At 39.4% G+C, this 17,759-nt stretch overlaps 1 protein-coding gene across 1 annotated transcript; it reads left to right on the top strand.

The window, feature by feature from the left end:
- The first annotated feature begins 16,859 nt into the window (after nucleotides 1–16,859).
- LOC139431309 (uncharacterized) lies at nucleotides 16,860–17,264 on the top strand. The gene has a single exon (XM_071198956.1). The coding sequence runs from the start codon at nucleotides 16,860–16,862 to the stop codon at nucleotides 17,262–17,264; it is 405 nt and encodes a 134-aa protein (XP_071055057.1).
- Nucleotides 17,265–17,759: the final 495 nt, after the last annotated feature.

The raw sequence follows: 17,759 nt of genomic DNA on the forward strand, positions 1-17,759 counted from the left end.
GGAGCATCTTCTGAAGAAACCTTATCCACATCAACAAAATTTCTGATTACTGATGATACACCAACACTAGATGTTTTGAACAATCTTCAAGATCTAGCTACATGGCCTCCAATAAATGAAAAAGTAAGAAAACTTTTAATTCAACTCGGACCGACAAAGAAACAAAACGTATTGTACCCATCTGACGATAACGGAAGAAAATTCAGCGATACATATTATTATCGTAAAATGCCAAATTCGGAATCTGTTCTTAGAGACTGGTTAATGTACTCGGAAAAAAGCAATAGCGTATTTTGTTTTTGCTGTAAATTGTTTACCTGTCACTCATTGGAGAATATTAATACAAGCCGCCTAATTACAACTGGATATTCTAAATGGCAAAATTTGTCACAAACTTTACATAGTCATGAAACATCTTTAGCTCATTTAAACATCTTTAAACAATTTAGAACGTGTATTGAAATCAAAACGAACAATTGATCAACAACAAGAAAAATTATTTGAGTTGGAAAAACAGTACTGGCGTGCGATTTTAGAAAGATTTATTGAAATTATAAAATATTTATGTAAACAATGTCTTCCCTTGAGAGGAAAATCAGATCAATTATTTGTTAGAAATAATGGAAATTTTTTACAACTTGTACAATTACTGGCAAAATTTGATGTGACTATGTCACTAGTCATTTTAAAAAACGTTACAAAAGAAATCTGTGCATTATATGAGTAAAGATGTACAGAATGAATTAATTGCTTTATTAGCTAAAAAAATTAAAGAAAAGATTTTATTGTTAATTCAAAAGGCAAAATATTTTTCAATTATATTGGATTGTACTCCGGATATCAGTAATACTGAGCAAATGACCATTATTATAAGATTTGTGTCAACTGATGACCAAGTTCAGATTCAAGAACATTTTCTTGGTTTCATTGACATCAAAGATTCAACTGGTGTAGGTTTAACCAATTATATAACAGAAAAAATTAAAGAATTTAATTTAGACATCAGCAACTTGCGTGGCCAAGGTTATGACAATGGTGCGAACATGAAAGGGAAAAACAATGGATTACAGAGACACATCTTAAATATTAATTCCAGAGCTTACTTTACCCCTTGTTCTGCTCACTCCCTAAATTTAGTAGTCAAGGGTGCCGCTAACTGCAACCGTGATGCTTCAAGTGTTTAGAGTTTGGGCACATCGCGCGCGTGTGCACCGGGGATGAGACGTGTAGACATTGTGCCGGTAAGGGACACAACGAAAAAGAGTGCCCTAACAGGGAGCGACCGCCTTGTTGTAAGTTGTGTTCCGGTCGGGGAAAGTCGAGCGACCACCCCACAACCTCGAGTAAATGTCCGGAATTCGTAAGACAGATCCAGTTAAGGCGCGAAAAAACGGAATACATTCACTGTTAAATGTATCCAACTAAATTGTCAGAGGTCAAGGGCGGTGATGGGGGAGTTATAAAGTGCGCGACAGAGAGGGGTGTGGATATCCTGCTGCTGCAGGAGCCATACTTCTCACGGGACGTAGAAAGCTCATTGTCGCGTGTGGGTCGAGTAATAAAAAGTGCGGGCGAGACCTCTGGTGCGGCTATAGTGGTCTTGAACGAGGGCTTCATGGTTACTGTTCTCGGTTCGCTCGGGAGCTCGAACATCGTGACGGTAGTGTGCGAGTTCGGTAGCACGAGGGTGGTTTTCGCATCCTTTTACTGCCAATACAGTGATAGAATCGACGGGTATATTGATACACTTGAAAAGCTCGAGCGCAAATTCGGAAACGGTGCGGTGGTGGTTGCTATGGACGCGAACGCGAGGTCCCCGCTTTGGTTTGACAGGATCCTGGATGAGAAGGGCGAAAAACTACAGGACTACCTGCTCTCCAGTCGTTTTCATCTGGCGAATGAGGAGGGGCCGCTGACAACATTTCACACCGATAACGGAGAATCCAACATCGACGTGACGGTTATCGGGTCGGGTTTGCTCGGGTCGGTAGTGGACTGGAAGGTGGTCGCTGAAACGTCGTCGGATCACAGGGCTATCGTCTTCGATATTTTTTATTAATTAAAAAGAGTGTAAAAAAAGTAAATTGGGGTGTAGTGGAAGAACTTATTGGCCGCGAGATCGCGAGACGGGAAATGGATCTTTTGTTGGAAGGGAGTGACGTCGAGTCGGTGGTGCGCGAAGTTACGAATCGGTTAACGAGAATAACGGAAGTTACAATTGCGAAACGAGTCGTAATACCAAATCGTTGTAGGTGGTGGAACGCGGAGTTGGGAAGGGAGAGGGGGATCGTGCGCCGTATCCGCAGAGAACTTCAGAGAGAGATAAGAACGGGTAGCGCAATGGTGCCCAGATTGAAGGCAAATCTGAAGGACCGCGTTGTTAAATACAAGCGAATGATAGAGGCAGCCAAAAAAGAGACATGGGTAAAGTTCGTGGTAAACCATAGTGACGACCCGTGGGGTTTGCTATACAAATTAACCATGGATAAGCTGCCGGTCCGTGACATGGTTCACTCCGTGATGTCGGGTGATCAAAAAACGGTGGGGTGGAACGATACGGCCGGTAAGGTACTGGAGGCGCTAGTGGTATGTAGGGAGGAGGAGGCTGGGGCGATAGAAGCGGAGGAATACAGGGCGGATGAAAGTGACGTGTGGTTCTCCATGCACGACCTCAACAAAGCGGTGAAGGGGATGAAGTCGGGAAAGTCTCCGGGTGGAGACGGAGTGTACCCCGAGTATGTTAAAAAACTGTGGGAGTTGCGGCCAGGAGTATTGAAGAGCATGTATAACTTATGTCTCGAAGTAAGAAGATTCGCTGGGCCATGGAAATCAGCAGAAGCTGTCATGCTGCTAAAGAAAAAAGGAGTAGTGGGAAATGTAAAAGCCTATAGGCTGATATCTCTCTTACCTGTATTGGGCAAGCTTCTTGAGCGATTGCTTTGGCAAAAAATCGACGAGTACTACAGCATGAATGCGGGACAAAGCTCGAAACAGTATGGATTCCGAGAGGGAAGAGGCACGGTCGACGAGCTACACAAGGTGCGGGAAATTGTAGTATCGCGGCGTTTGATACAATGTGGTGGCCGAGTGTGTTGTCCAGGCTGCGGTTGGCCAAGGTTCCTCAAAATATTTATGAGGTTGTGCGGGACTATTTCCGAGACCGGGAAGTCTTGATGACGTCACGTGTGGGGGTCGTGAGGTGCGGTATGATCAGGGGGTGTCCTCAGGGCTGGGTTCTCGGACCCAGATTCTGGGGCATTCTCCTGGATGGGCTGCTGGAGGAGTGGTTCCCGGAGGTGGAGATCGTGGCCTATGCGGACGACCTGCTCATTTTGGTGAAGGGAGACACTATATATCGTTTAAAGATAAATTAATAAAAAATTAAATCTTAAGGTGCTCCACCAAAAGGTACTACACCTATACATTTACCAAGTATAAACTTCATTCAATTAAAATTTAATCTAAATGATTAATTGATAAAAACAATTTACCAACGACTTTCTCTACCTCCCCTTTCCCTCCCATAAGCGTTGATTTTAAAGCAATTAAAATACTCAAAATAAAATTATTTAACTAAGCAACGCTAAAATACTCTAAAAATCAATTGGCAAACTAATAGATTGATATTTTATTTTTTTTTTATTTTTATATTTTTTTTTTGTTTTTTTTTTATTATTATTTGGTGAAGGGAGACAGCAGGTCAGAACTTGAGGATAACGGGAACGCGGCTCTGCACCGGATTCACGCTTGAGTCAGAGAAAACGGACTGCTGATAGCTGGAGCAAAGACCCAGATGCTGTTAAAAGGAAGACTGAAACGAAAGCCGATCCTTAAAGTTGGGGGTGAGTCAGTAAAGTATGTACTTACCGTTCGTTATTTAGGTGTCACCCTTGGCGAAAAATGGTCCTACTTACCTCACCTGGTGGAGGTTAAAGCCAAGGTGGTGATGTTGGTGGCGAAGCTGAAGGGCATCATGCGAGCTGAGTGGGGCTTGGGGACAAGGTCCCTGCGCACCATCTATACCGGGTTATTTCTGGGCGTGGCGTTGTACGGAGTGGAGGTGTGGGGAGAGAGGTTGGGGAACTCCCATTTAAGGAGAAAACTCACCTCGATCCAGAGAACTATATTGGTCTCGACGATGCCAGTATGCAGAACTGCTTCCACGGAGTCTCTGCAGGTCCTGGGTGGCTGTCCTCCCTTGCAGTTGGTGGCGGCTGGGAGATATGTTGGGTTCCTGAAAAAGAAAGGTATAAACAAAACAGTATTAGGTGTAAGTTGTGAGATCGCTGGAACTAAAAAGTCTGAAATAAAAAAACATATCAAAGATAAAGTAATGGCCACATGGCAAAGTGATTGGAATGTTAGCGAGAGGGGTAGGGTTACTTACCGTTTTGTTCCTAAGGTTAAGAATAGGTGGCCGTCCTGGATGAGGATTGGACTGCATCTCGGCTTCGCACTGACTGGACACGGCCCGATAAGGGAAAACCTTTGTAGGCTGGGGTTAGAGCAGTCGGATCGGTGTTCGTGTGGAGAGGTCGAGTCGGTCGAGCATATGCTGGGTGCCTGCCCACTGTACGATGAAATAAGGATCCGATACTTGACATCACAAGGTATGCGTTCATGGAGTGAGACAAAACTGAAAAAGGTAATCACAACAAAACAAAATTATTTAGACTTCAAAGTATTTGTAGATGAGTTATTCACGATTAGAAGAAGTTCAACGTGATTGTGACGTCCTGTTTGTGTTTTATAGATGTTTTATAGAGTATTTATTGCATTATTTACAGTATGGAGAGTTTTTATTTGCTTATTATCTTAAGTTATGGAGATGTTTATTTATTTTATAGAAGTGATGGATTGACTGTGATATTTTTACCTTATGTATATATACCTTATTCGAGTTATGATTGGAGTTGCTCCCTTTGGGGTACATCCGAATGACTGGCGGGCTGGTTCCTGCTGGTGGACCTGAAACAGAAAAGAAAGGATTAAAGAGTTAATTACCGATGCCTTGCCTTCGATTGAGTCGCTAAAACTGTGACTGAGTAACTAGTAACCATCTGAGTCGTAATACTGTGACGGATCTGCGACAATTGTTGATGACCATAAGGCAATGGTTTTTATAGTTTTATGTTGAGAGTGAGAAGGTGGGCGAACGTGATGGTTGGCTTTCCTGGTGCTCCGGGGGTCGGTCACCGGGGTGGAAGGTCTGGGTGCGGTGCGGTCTTGGCGGCGGTTTCTCGTGTCCGTAGCTTGGGGGGCTGCCGAACGGAAGCGTAAGTCTGCCCCTACTGTCGCCGGGCTCCCGGTAGCTATAAATGCTGAACGGGGCTGAGGTGGCAGAGGGAGGGCCTTCGGGCACCGCGCGGCTGCGCTGGTGGTAGGTTTGTGCTCTTGAGGGACGGTTCGGGGAGCCGGGCCGGGGGTCTGGCCGTGGTCTGGGACGGATGCCGCGGGAGTGGTCGTCGGCGCGGTGGTGAGTCATCCTGGGTGAGTATGGGCGGGAAGGTGTGAATTAAATGTTGTCCTGCGTTGGTCTTAGTTATGTAAAGTCAGGTGAGTCGGCAGTGGTTTCCTGGTGCGTGGGGCCCCGCCTCCACGTGGCAGGGATAGTAACTTCTCCCCCTGGGGAGAAGGCTAAGAGGGCGTGTATAAATGAGAGGAGAGTATGAAGCGGCTATGGGCTATGCCCTGGTACCGCACGTTGTGTAGAGTTTGTGTTGGGTGTGTGTCTTTGCTACAGTATATATATACAGGGTGTATCTGAATGACTGCAACAAACTTCAAGGGGTGATTCTTTAGTGAATTTTAAGGGTACTTTGATATATGAACTATGGGCGACTTCGGCTTCCCTAAGGAGCTACACCCCTTCAAAAATGGCGGAAAATTTTGGTTTAATTTTGTTTTCTCAAAAACCATAAACGCTAGGAAAATGATATTTGGGGAATATGTTCAACTCATAATAGGGCACGTTTTGACCCATTTGTACTTTCAACCTACCCTTCTAAACTACTAAACGTAACTACCCCCTTTGCAATTTTGCGAAAATTTTTTTTATGCAGATGATAAATACATTAGAAAAATTTTACATAGATAGATGAAAGTATTCTAAAACTTTTTAGTCTCTCTGAAATTTTTCCAAAAACGACTAATTTTTGAGAAAAAAAATAGTAAAGCAAACACTGCCCGTTAAACAACGGGGTTGTCGATCAAGAGTTGGCATTAATTTTGAATGAAAAAATGTTAAAAAATGTTTAGTAGGTCAAAACGTGCTCTATTATGAGTTAAACATATTCCCCAAATTTCATTTTCCCAGCGTTTATGGTTTTTGAGAAAAAAAAATTAAACCCAAATTTTCCGCCATTTTTGGAGGGGTGTAGCTCCTTAGGGGAGCCCAAGTCGTCCATGGTTTATATATCAAAGTACCCTTAAAGTTGCCTAAAGAATAACCCCCTGAAGTTTGGGCATGTCATTCAGATACACCCTGTATATATATATGTCATTCAGATACACCCTGTATATATATATATGTCATTCAGATACACCCTGTATATATATATATATATATATGTATATATCTGAATGAGTGCAGCAAACTTCAAGGGGTGATTCTTTAGCGAATTTTAAGGGTACTTTGATATATGAACCATGGGCGACTTCGGCTCCCCTAAGGAGCTACACCCCTCCAAAAATGGCGGAAAATTTTGGTTTAATTTTTTTTTCTCAAAAACCATAAACGCTAGGACAACGAAATTTGGGGAATATGTTTAACTGGTAGTAAGGCACGTTTTCACCCTATTTGGACTTTCAACCTATCCTTCTAAACTACTAAACGTAACCACCCCCTTTACATTTTTGCTAAAATTTTTTTATGCAGAAGGTAAATACATTAAAAAAAATTACACAGGTAGATGAAAGTATCCTAAAACTTTTTTGTCTCTCTAAAATTTTTCCAAAAACGACTAATTTTTGAGAAAAAAAATAATAAAGCAAACACTGCCCGTTCAACAACGGGGTTGTCTATCAAAAGTTGGAATGAATTTTAATGAAAAAATCTTAGTAGGCTTTGCAATCTTTGTCAGAAATATTTTTGACGTTTAAATGTCAGTGTTTTTCTTACTATTATTATTGTTTTTCAAATTAATTTTTGAATAAAGTTCTACCGCATTTACGCTCGTTCACTCGACTTTTCAAAATTTTAAATAAAACAATAATAAAGTAAGAAAACCACTGACATTTAAACGTCAAAAATATTTCTGACAAAGATTGCTAAGCCTACTAAGATTTTTTCTTTAAAAATTCATTCCAACTTTCGATTAACAACGCTACAGCTTAACAGTTAGTGTTTGCTTAATTAATTTTTTTCTCAGAAACTATTAACTTTTCGAAGAACATCAAAGAGGCAAAAAAGTTTTAGAATATTTTCGTCTATCTAAATAAAATATTTCCAATGTATTTATCATCGTCATAAAAAAAGATCTAGACAAAAATTGAACGGGGGTGGTTATGTTTTGTAACTTAGAAGGGAAGATTGAAAGTACAAATAGCCTCGAAACATGTCCTATTATAAGCTAAACATATTTCCCAAATTACATTTTCTTGGTGTTAATGGTTTTCGGGAAAAACAAAATAAGTAGCTCCGCAGGGGAGTCGAAATCGCTGATAGTTTATATGAGAAAGTACCCTTAAAATTGCCTAAAGAATCACCCCCTGAAGTTTGGGCACGTCATTCAGATACACCCTGTATATATATATCGGCTCCGGGGGTAGATGTGAGACCAGCGTATGAAAACAGGGTTGAAGACCCGCCGTTCTCCAGGCTGGAAGTGGCATTGGCTATAAAAGAATTAAAGAATAGAAAAGCTCCGGGTAATGATCAGATTAGGGCGGAGCATGTGAAACGATTGTGGGCAACACAACCTGGGGCGTTGATGGAACTTTCAATTGCTGTAAGAAAAATAAAACGTTTCCAGCTTCCTGGAAACAGGCTAAAGCAGTAATGTTACTGAAAGACAAAGGCAGAGACAAATCTGATCCAAAGTCATACTGCTTGATTTCGTTGGTACCTGTATTGGGTAAAGTGTTTGAAAAGTTGATTTGGGGAAGGATTAAAGACAAATATCTAGAGAAATTAAAGAGAAATAAAAGTACGATAGACGCTTTGCTGCACGTTCAAAATTTAGTTGTAAATACAAAAGCGAAGTATGTGCTGGGTATATTGGTTGATATACAAGGTGCCTTCTATAATTTGTGGTGGGAAGCAATCCTAGATATTTTGCGCAGAATTGGGGTAAGTTGGGATATATATAACATAGTTTGTTCTTACCTTTCAGAGCGAGTTGTGTACGTTGAGTCCAGTGTGGGCATAGAGAGTAAAACCATGACAAAAGGATTTGACGGGGTCTTGGAGATTGTGGTTCCGGGTTGTACCTCTGTGGCATTCGCCGATGACTTGATGGTCTTGGTTGAGGGGGAAAATCGAAGAGATCTGGAAAATAAAGCAAAACAGATTATGACATTAATTCATGAATGGGTCACACATAAGAAAATGAACATAGCGCCAGGAAAAACAAATACCATATTACTAAAGGGAAGCATGCAAAGAAAGCCTATTGTAAAGATAGATGGAGTGACGGCAGTCAATAAAAGTCAAGTTAAATATTTGGGAATAATCATGAACGAAAAGATGACATACTTACCGCACCTAAAATACCTGAAAGAAAAGTTGGGAGTAATAATAAATCAGATGCGTAGAATTCTGAGGGTCCAGTTTGGTCTGGGCAGAAAAGCGTTAGGGACAATATACGACGGATTATTTCTGGGAATTCTACTCTACGGAGTACAGGTGTGGGGAGGGCAAATTGTGTAGTTAGAAGAATGTTAATATCAATTCAAAGATACATGCTGTTGTCAATGTCACCGTTATGCAGAACAGTTTCAAACGATGCCTTGCAGGTATTAAATGGGTTTATGCCCGTAGATATTGTAATAGCTACGAGGTATATAACGTACTGGGGCAGTAAAGGGGTGATACGTGAAGTACTTGGAATTAGGGGTATGAGAATAACAAATGATAAAAGTAGGAAAAAGGTAAAGAAAGAAATAAATAAAAGAGCTATTAGGGTATGGCGAAAGAGGTGGGATGAAAGCGATAAGGGGAGGGTGACTTACCTTTTTAGATCCCGAGTAATGGATGGTCTTCCGAGCTGGTTCCAGGTAGGATTAAATATTGGGTTTGTACTGACTGGTCGCGGGCCTGTGAGACAAACATTGAATAAGTTAGGTTTAATAAATACAGTAAGATGTACTTGTGGCCAGATAGAAACGGTGGAGCATATGTTATTGGGGTGCGAGAAATATAATGAGGCAAGAAACGCGATTAAAAGAGATTTAAATATTGGTGTATTAGATAGAAGCACTCTGGGTAATCTGACTGCCACGGGTAAGCGCTTTGCAAAATTAAAGGAATATGCAGATGCTATTTTTTCAATAAGAAAATCAGAGCCTGATGAATTATGAGTAATTAGGCTATTGACTTATTTATTATTTGTAAATTGTTTATTTATTTAGAGTTTATTTATTTATTATTTATTTATGCTTTGTTGTACGTTCTGTTTTAATTATAGAAGTTATCTGTGATATTTACACCCTTCGTTAAGGAAGAAAGTCTATGATATTTACAATCTTCGTTTAAAGAAATCTGTGATATACGTGTGCTGTGTCGTGATGCAGAGAATTATTTACAAGTTCTGGTTTTGATATTAAAAATTTGTTTACATGTTATCATTGTACAGAGTTATTTACATTGTGTTATTTATCTTTCGTTATATGTACTCAGGCTTAAACTTGTTGGCTTGGTTCTGCTCTCTCTTGAACGTTTCGGGTTGAGGCGTCGTGGTCGGACTCCGGGGATGTTTATCGTCCTCCGTCCCAGCGCACTTTGCTATGGAACGGCCAGACACTGTTGTGGGAAGCCTACTTTGCGAGCCTTGTATGTTCCAGGAAGGTTATAAACACCCCGAGATGAGCGAGGCTTGGTGGATGGGGCCACGTGTACCCGTGGGGCCGCACGATGGGTCTCGCGCCGAGTCCTGAAACAATGTGAGGTTGGTTAGACTAAGTATTGAATAAATACTTACCATTCCGTGGTTGGTCTGCGATGTCCTAAGCCGTCTGGAACCTGGAAAGAAGATTTGAGTAAGTGTAAATACGGTATTGTTTAAACTTTTGTACTTAATGTTGTCCTGCGTTGGTGTTGGTTTGCGTAAGATAGTAGGGGCTCCGCCTCTACGCGGCAGGGATGCTAACTTCTTTCGGGAAGGCCAAGTGAGCCGTTGCGAAAGATGTGTGAGACAGAGTGTGGTAAAGGGTTATACCCAGAAACCGCAATGAAAGTGTAGAGTATGTGTGTGTGTGTACTTGCTACAAACTTTGGCAATAATTGGAAACAATGCTTTCCTCATGGTATGGTTATCACCATAACAACATTAAGTTTTAAATACATACAATAGTTTTAGAAAGAACAAAAAAATTGATACATTATATTCCATCATATGGTATATGGTATGTGTAGCGTGCTGTGGCAGCAGCACTCTATAGCACTCTATCAATTGTGTGCATATTTGCACACAATTGATTTTGAAGCAAAACATAACAGACGCAAAATAAAAAGTCTGCCAAAAGTTAATTTTATAATTTTATTATTATGTTGGCTAATACCTCATAGCCACATTTGGTGACCCCAATCAAAGCAACTCGCAACCTGGTAGATTCTTCCCCCAGTCCGATTAAACCAACTCACAACCTGAAAATTATCCCTTCAACCCGACTAAACCAGCCCGGCAAATGAGATTCAACTGAAAAATTCAAGAATCACCAATTCAAGAATTAAGAAGAATCCATTCAACCGATTGAGCTCCAGCGAACATACGCCCCGACGTCCCTCGCACTCTATAACCGACTAAACGTTACCGTCGTCTAATCAGAATGCGCTACAGCGCTGTAAGTACTTTCACTTATTCGCCTATTTAGAATAACAGAAAGAGGAAATTAGAAATTTTATTTTTATCATCCAAATTATTGAATTAAATCCGTTATAAATTTATGTCATACAATGACATATTTCAAAATCATACAATAAAAATAAACAAAATTTTATCATTTTTTAAAAGTTTTTATTAAATTTTTCAATCGTTAATAGAGTTTCTTAATAAAAATTTAAATTTTGTTTCAATATGGCGACCACAGATAACGGTGACAACTGTTATGACTGATGTCACTGCCATTAAATTTCTACCATTTTGGTCCTCCAATCCTGATTTGTGGTTTCGGCAAATAGAGGCCCAGTTTACACTGTCAAAAATTAAAAGCGAGAAAACAAAATTCAATTATATTCTCGCGAATTTACCAACTGATATTATTACAACCGTAGTTGATTTAATTCAATCTCCTTCGGATACAACTCCTTACTCTTCCCTTAAAAACGCTCTGATAGAAAGATTATCACTGAGCGAAGAAAAAAGGCTCGATGATATTCTTTCTGGGACTCAAATGGGAGATCAGCGTCCGTCGGAGTTTTATAGGGCTATGTCAAGTACCGTCGGAGGTTCCCAAGTAGTAAGCAACGAATTGCTTCTGAAACTTTGGAAAAGACGCTTACCTCAAGCGGTATCAGTCGCGCTTCTCACATCTGGAAAGGAGGAAGTAACAGACCTTCTATCTGTCGCCGACAAAGTTTGGGAGACGTTAAATTCCCCCACACTTTCTTCCTCATTTTCCGACTCACAACACAACACTTTTCACCACACCTACAACTACACCCGTGACAACAACACTACAACACGAACGACACCGCGACATGCCGAGCTTTTGACGGCAATTCAAAATTTGACAGTAACTTGCCAAACATTATTAAAATCAGTTGCCCAACAACAACAACAACAGGACTGCGTAACGAAACGTTTAGAGAGCTAGATAAATTCTTTATCTGCACAGTTTCAAAGCAATACACCTTCAACTACGTCAAATTATTGTAATTGCCACCAGCGTCATACCTCTCGTGAGAGATATCGTTCTCATAAAGTTTGATCAAGAAGTAATTCCAATTCAACTAATTTGAATCACGTATGTTGGTATCATCGTAATTTTGGTAAAAATGCAACGAAATGCGATGGTGCCACATGCAGTTTTTATTCCGTATTTGCAGATAGAACCACCACCAATAATTCAAAAAACCCGTAAAGATTCGAAGGAAAAAAGAAGAAATGTTTTCTAAATTCAAAATTAAGACTGATAGTCAACCTCAACTTTTGGCAAATTCATTTAATACAAGACTTTTTATATTTGATAATCAAAATAATCTAAATTTTTTAATTGATACTGGCGCCGATATTTCGGTTTTACCATTTAAACTTTTTCCCAAACACAACCAAGACACCGAATCAAGCCTTTCTGCAGCCAATGGTACTAAAATTAACACTTATGGAAAAAAATTACTCACGGTTTCGCTGAATTTAAGACGAAATTTTCCATTCGTCTTCACCATTGCGAACGTTAATAAACCAATCATTGGCGCAGACTTTCTTCATAAATTCGGTATCTTGGTTGATGTTAAAAACAAACGATTAATTGATTCAAAAACAGAATTATACTCAATTGGTACCAGTATCAAAACAAATGAACCAACACCAAAACTTTTTTCTTTCGAATCCATATATACAACCCTTTTAAAATCATTCCCATCACTAACCTCTACACCGGATTTTTCTTCGCCAGTTAAACATCAGACAACACACAAAATTATAACTAATTCTCATTTACCGTTTTGTCGTCCTCAACGTTTAGATGTACATAAACACGCAATAGCCAAAAGGGAATTTGATCAGATGGTAGCCATGGGAATATGTCGACCCTCTTCTTCTTCAACAGCATCGCCTCTACACATGGTCCCCAAAAAGGATTCCAATGATTGGAGACCATGTGGAGATATCCCCTTCCACATATTCAGGATTTCAACTTACATTTGAATGGATGCAAAATTTTTTCAAAAGTGGATTTAGTAAGGGCATATCATCAAATTCCGGTGGAAGAAGAAGACATTCCCAAGACAACTATCACTACTCCTTTTGGTCTTTTCGAGTTTACTCGTATGCCCTTTGGCCTCCGTAATGCTGCTCAGACCTTTCAGAGATTCATAAATGAAGTTCTTTCGGGTCTCAACTTCTTATTCGTTTATTTAGATGACATTCTCATTGCAAGTCATAACGAAGAAGAACATTATGTACATCTCGAGAAGTTATTTGAACGGTTAAGTACATTCAATATCAACATCCAACCATCTAAATGTGTTTTTGGAGTTACTTCCATTGATTTTCTTAGCCATCATATCACTAGCGATGGTATTCAACCTTCTAAGTCTAGGATTGATGCTATTTCAAAATTTCCCAAACCAAAAACATTGAAGGAACTACAAAGATTTTTGGGCATAATTAATTTTTATCATAGATTTTTACCGAACATTTCTAATATGTATTTATCACCCCTTCATAATCTTTCATCATCGCTTTATTCAATTAAACAAAAATTAATAACATCTTGGTCAGATGAACATGAAATTTCCTTCGCAACAGCTAAAGATCTTCTAACGAAATCTACCGTTCTAGCTCATCCATCTCCTCACGCTTCGCTGTCACTTACCACAGACGCTTCTAATACAGGTATAGGAGCAGTTCTGAGCCAAATTATTGATGAAACACCGCAACCATTAGCATTTTATTCACATAAACTTTCTCCAAGTCAAGTTAAATATTCAACGTTCGATAGAGAGCTATTGGCAATATATTCTGCCATAAAATTTTTTAATCATTTCCTACATGGAAACAATTTTACAGTTTTCACCGATCACAAACCTATAACTACGGCAATATTTTCATCAACAGAAAAAACACCACGACAAACCAGGTACCTAAATTACATAACACAATATACATCCGATGTGAGATACATTAAGGGAAATTCCAATATTGTTGCAGACGCTTTGTCCAGGACAAATATTGAATCCCTAAATTCTCAGTACCCCGACACACTTACACTTTACAAAGCTCAAGTCACAGATATCGAATTGTCGAACCTACTACATAAACAATTTTCTCACACTCACACTACAACACCCTATCAGTTATTGCTACAACCCACAACGCTACCTGATATCAAATTATGGTGTGAAATATCAACGAAATCTCCGCGAATCTACATTCCGCAGCAATTTAGTGAAATAGTTATACAAAAATTTCATGGTTTATCTCACCCTGGCATTCGAGCAACCATTCATTTAATAAAAACAAAATTCTTTTGGCCTCATATGTCGAAACAAATTCGTATTTGGACAAAATCATGTTTACAATGCCAGAAAGTTAAGATACAAAGGCATACAAAATCGCCAATTCTCAAAATCAAAGTTCCAAAAGTTCGATTTGAACGCATTCACATTGATTTGGTTGGCCCACTTGTTCCATCTCTTGGATGTACTTATCTGCTCACAGTCGTTGAGCGTTTCACACGGTGGCCAGAGGCTTTTCCTCTATTGCAGATACTCTTTTCAGGCATTACTTCAGCCGTTTCGGTATTCCTACCATGATCACTCACGATCAAGGACGACAATTCGAATCACTATTATTTTCAAAATTCCAATTATTTTTAGGTACTCATCAAATACACACATCTGCTTATCACCCACAAAGTAACGGTATGATTGAACGATTTCACCGTACTTTGAAATCAGCGATTATTGCTAGAGGTAATTCTACTAGATGGAACAATGACTTGCCTTTGATTCTCCTAGGTCTCAGGTCATTCCTAAAGGAGGATTTAGGTTGCTCATCCGCTGAATTGGTTTGTGGTCAGCAACTCAGATTACCAGGAGAATTTTTCTTACCTACCGAACCATCAATTGAAACTGAACCATTATTATCACGTTTAAAATCATCTTTTGCTGACATTAAACCAGTTCAGTCAACCATACATTCCAGCCAAAAACCTTTTGTTCACAAAGAATTATTCAGGTCAAACTTTGTATTTGTTAAAATTACTGGAATTAAACCTACGTTGTCTCCTAGGTACGAAGGTCCCTTCAGAGAGTTGAAGAGACTTTCAAAATTTTTCGTTGTATTGAAAGACAGTAAAGAAATAAATGTAAGCCTCGATTTGCTGAAACCGGCTTTCTTTCTGAACGAAAACGTTTCTCCTGAAGTCAACAATTTAATAATTAATAAAACTAAAAAAGTACATTTTAAATTTTAATTCAAATTTTTGACTAAATGTTATCCCTCTTTCTGTTCTTTCTTTATAGGAGGGGAAGTGGATGTAGCGTGCTGTGGCAGCAGCTCCATTTAAAAACATAAAATTGTATTTCATTTATTATTATTTTTATATTTGCACACAATTGTTTTTGAAGCAAAACATAACAGACGCAAAATAAAAAGTCTGCCAAAAGTTAATTTTATAATTTTATTATTATGTTGGCTAATACCTCATAGCCACAGTATGTATGGTTATCACCATAGCAACATTAACTTTTAAATACTGCAAGAAGCAAGGACACAGAAAAGGCTTGTTTTTTAAAAAAGAAACGAACGGGAACCAAGACAAGCAGAAACGAAGACGATAGACAACACAGAAGAGAAGGAGGAGAAAGAACAAGGGTACAGAACACCAATAAACAAAATTAATTGCAACCGAATTCCTGACAAGGTAATTATTGTTGTCAAAATCAACGGTTACTGCTTGCCAATGGAAGTAGACTCAGGAGCAGAAGCAAGCACTATTGGGAAGAAAACTTTTCATGACATTTTCGGAGACAAACTACCAGAGTTAAGTCCACCGAAGGTAATTTTGAAGGATTATCAAGATAAAGTAGTTGATACATTGGGAGAATGCACGATCTCCGTAGATTATAAAAATAAAAAAATGAATTTACCAATCATTATTCTAAAAAACGATCGATCCAGTCTAGTGGGTAGAAATTGGTTCGATTCATTGGGAATTTCCGTAACAGGAATAGACAATTACATAGTTAGCAATACAACGCCCACGAATATCCAGAAGTATTTGAAGAAAAGGTAGGAACATACCGAGGTAGGCCAGTATCATTCGATATTGATCCAAACGTAAAACCGATAATGATGAAAGTGCGCATGATACCTTTCGCGTTAAAAGGGAAAATCGATGATGAATTAAACAGATTATTACGTGACACCCAAGGTGGGGAACGCCAGTCGTAAGTGTCATAAAAAGTAACGGAGAAATTAGGTTGTGCGGCGATTATCGGTGACATTAAACAAAGCTTTACGTACCGACACGTACCCAGTACCATTCGTTCAAAGCATTCTAGCAACGTTAGCAGGTGGCAAGGTATTTGCAAAAATTGATATGGCCCAAGCATATTTGCAACTGACTGTGGACGACGAGGCCGCCGAAGCACAAACCATTATTACTCACAGAGGAGCGTTCAAATGTAACCGATTGCAATTTGGAGTTTCTGTGGCCACACAGATCTTTCAGAGATTTATTGACACACGTTCGGAGTGTTACCTTATTACGACGACATATTATGTGTTGGAAAGTCAGATGAAGATCTACAGATGAAGGTCAGAGAAGTGTTACGACGTTTCAAAGAAGACGGACTTCATGTAAGAAAAGAAAAATGTACATTCAAATAAGAAAAAATTAACTATCTGGGATTTCAAATAACAGAAAAAGGAATTAGCCCTACAGAAGATAAAATGCGTTCAATACAGAACACACCACTAACAAAACAGAATTGCAGGCATTTTTGGGTTTGGTTAATTTCGATGTTGAAGAAGATGAATAACGAAGATATTCACAAAACATTGGCAAGATATCTACTACCACAACATTGTATACCTCATAGTACAACTGAAAAGTCACCCGCAGAGATATTGATGGGACGAAGATTGACAACATTGTTGGATAAAGTAAAACCCGATTTCTCCCGATCAATGAGAGCAAAAGAAGAGTCGAAGAGGGATAGCAAAACTCCGAGAACTTTTGCAACAGATGATTTAATATATGCTAGATCTTATGTTCCAGGTCCGAAATTGATACCAGCTTCAATTTCAGAGAAAACTGGTCCAGTAAGCTACGGAGTGGAATTGCCGGATGGAAACATTGCCAGGCGACACACAGATCAACTACGTGGACGAGTGGAAGAGTCATCTGCAAACAATACGAATGGCCAAGATCAGTAATCAGAGAACGTTGAATCCAGTCTACCAGAAGCAACAGAGGCCCAAGAGACAACCAGAGAGAGAGCAACAAGAGAACGAAAGAAACCTCAGTATTTAGAAGATTACGTTTGTAATGTTCGAGAAATCCAGGAGGGAGGAGTGTCATGTATGCTCATGACCAAAAGAAAACGTGCTCGCTACGTTTCGAGCGCGCCAACCAGTACCGTTGGGTCCGCTGCATTGTAACGCTCGCTCAAGGTTAACAGCAAATGTAATACAAAGTAAATTAGATGTAACGATTTGTGTTGTAATAATAAATGTGTTAAAGTTGTTAAACTAAACGTTATTGTTCTATTTGGGACCCTCCCACTGACGAACACAACATTTTGGCGACGAGGATTAAAAGTCAATGACAATGGCGATTCTAGGGAAAATAGAGTCGTTCAACGTAAATGATTCGGCTAGTTGGGATGCCTACGAAGAACGAATCGGGTATTTCTTGGCGGCAAACGGGAT

The sequence above is a fragment of the Onthophagus taurus genome, chromosome 8 (assembly GCF_036711975.1).
Source record: "Onthophagus taurus isolate NC chromosome 8, IU_Otau_3.0, whole genome shotgun sequence".
Lineage (NCBI taxonomy): Eukaryota > Metazoa > Arthropoda > Insecta > Coleoptera > Scarabaeidae > Onthophagus > Onthophagus taurus.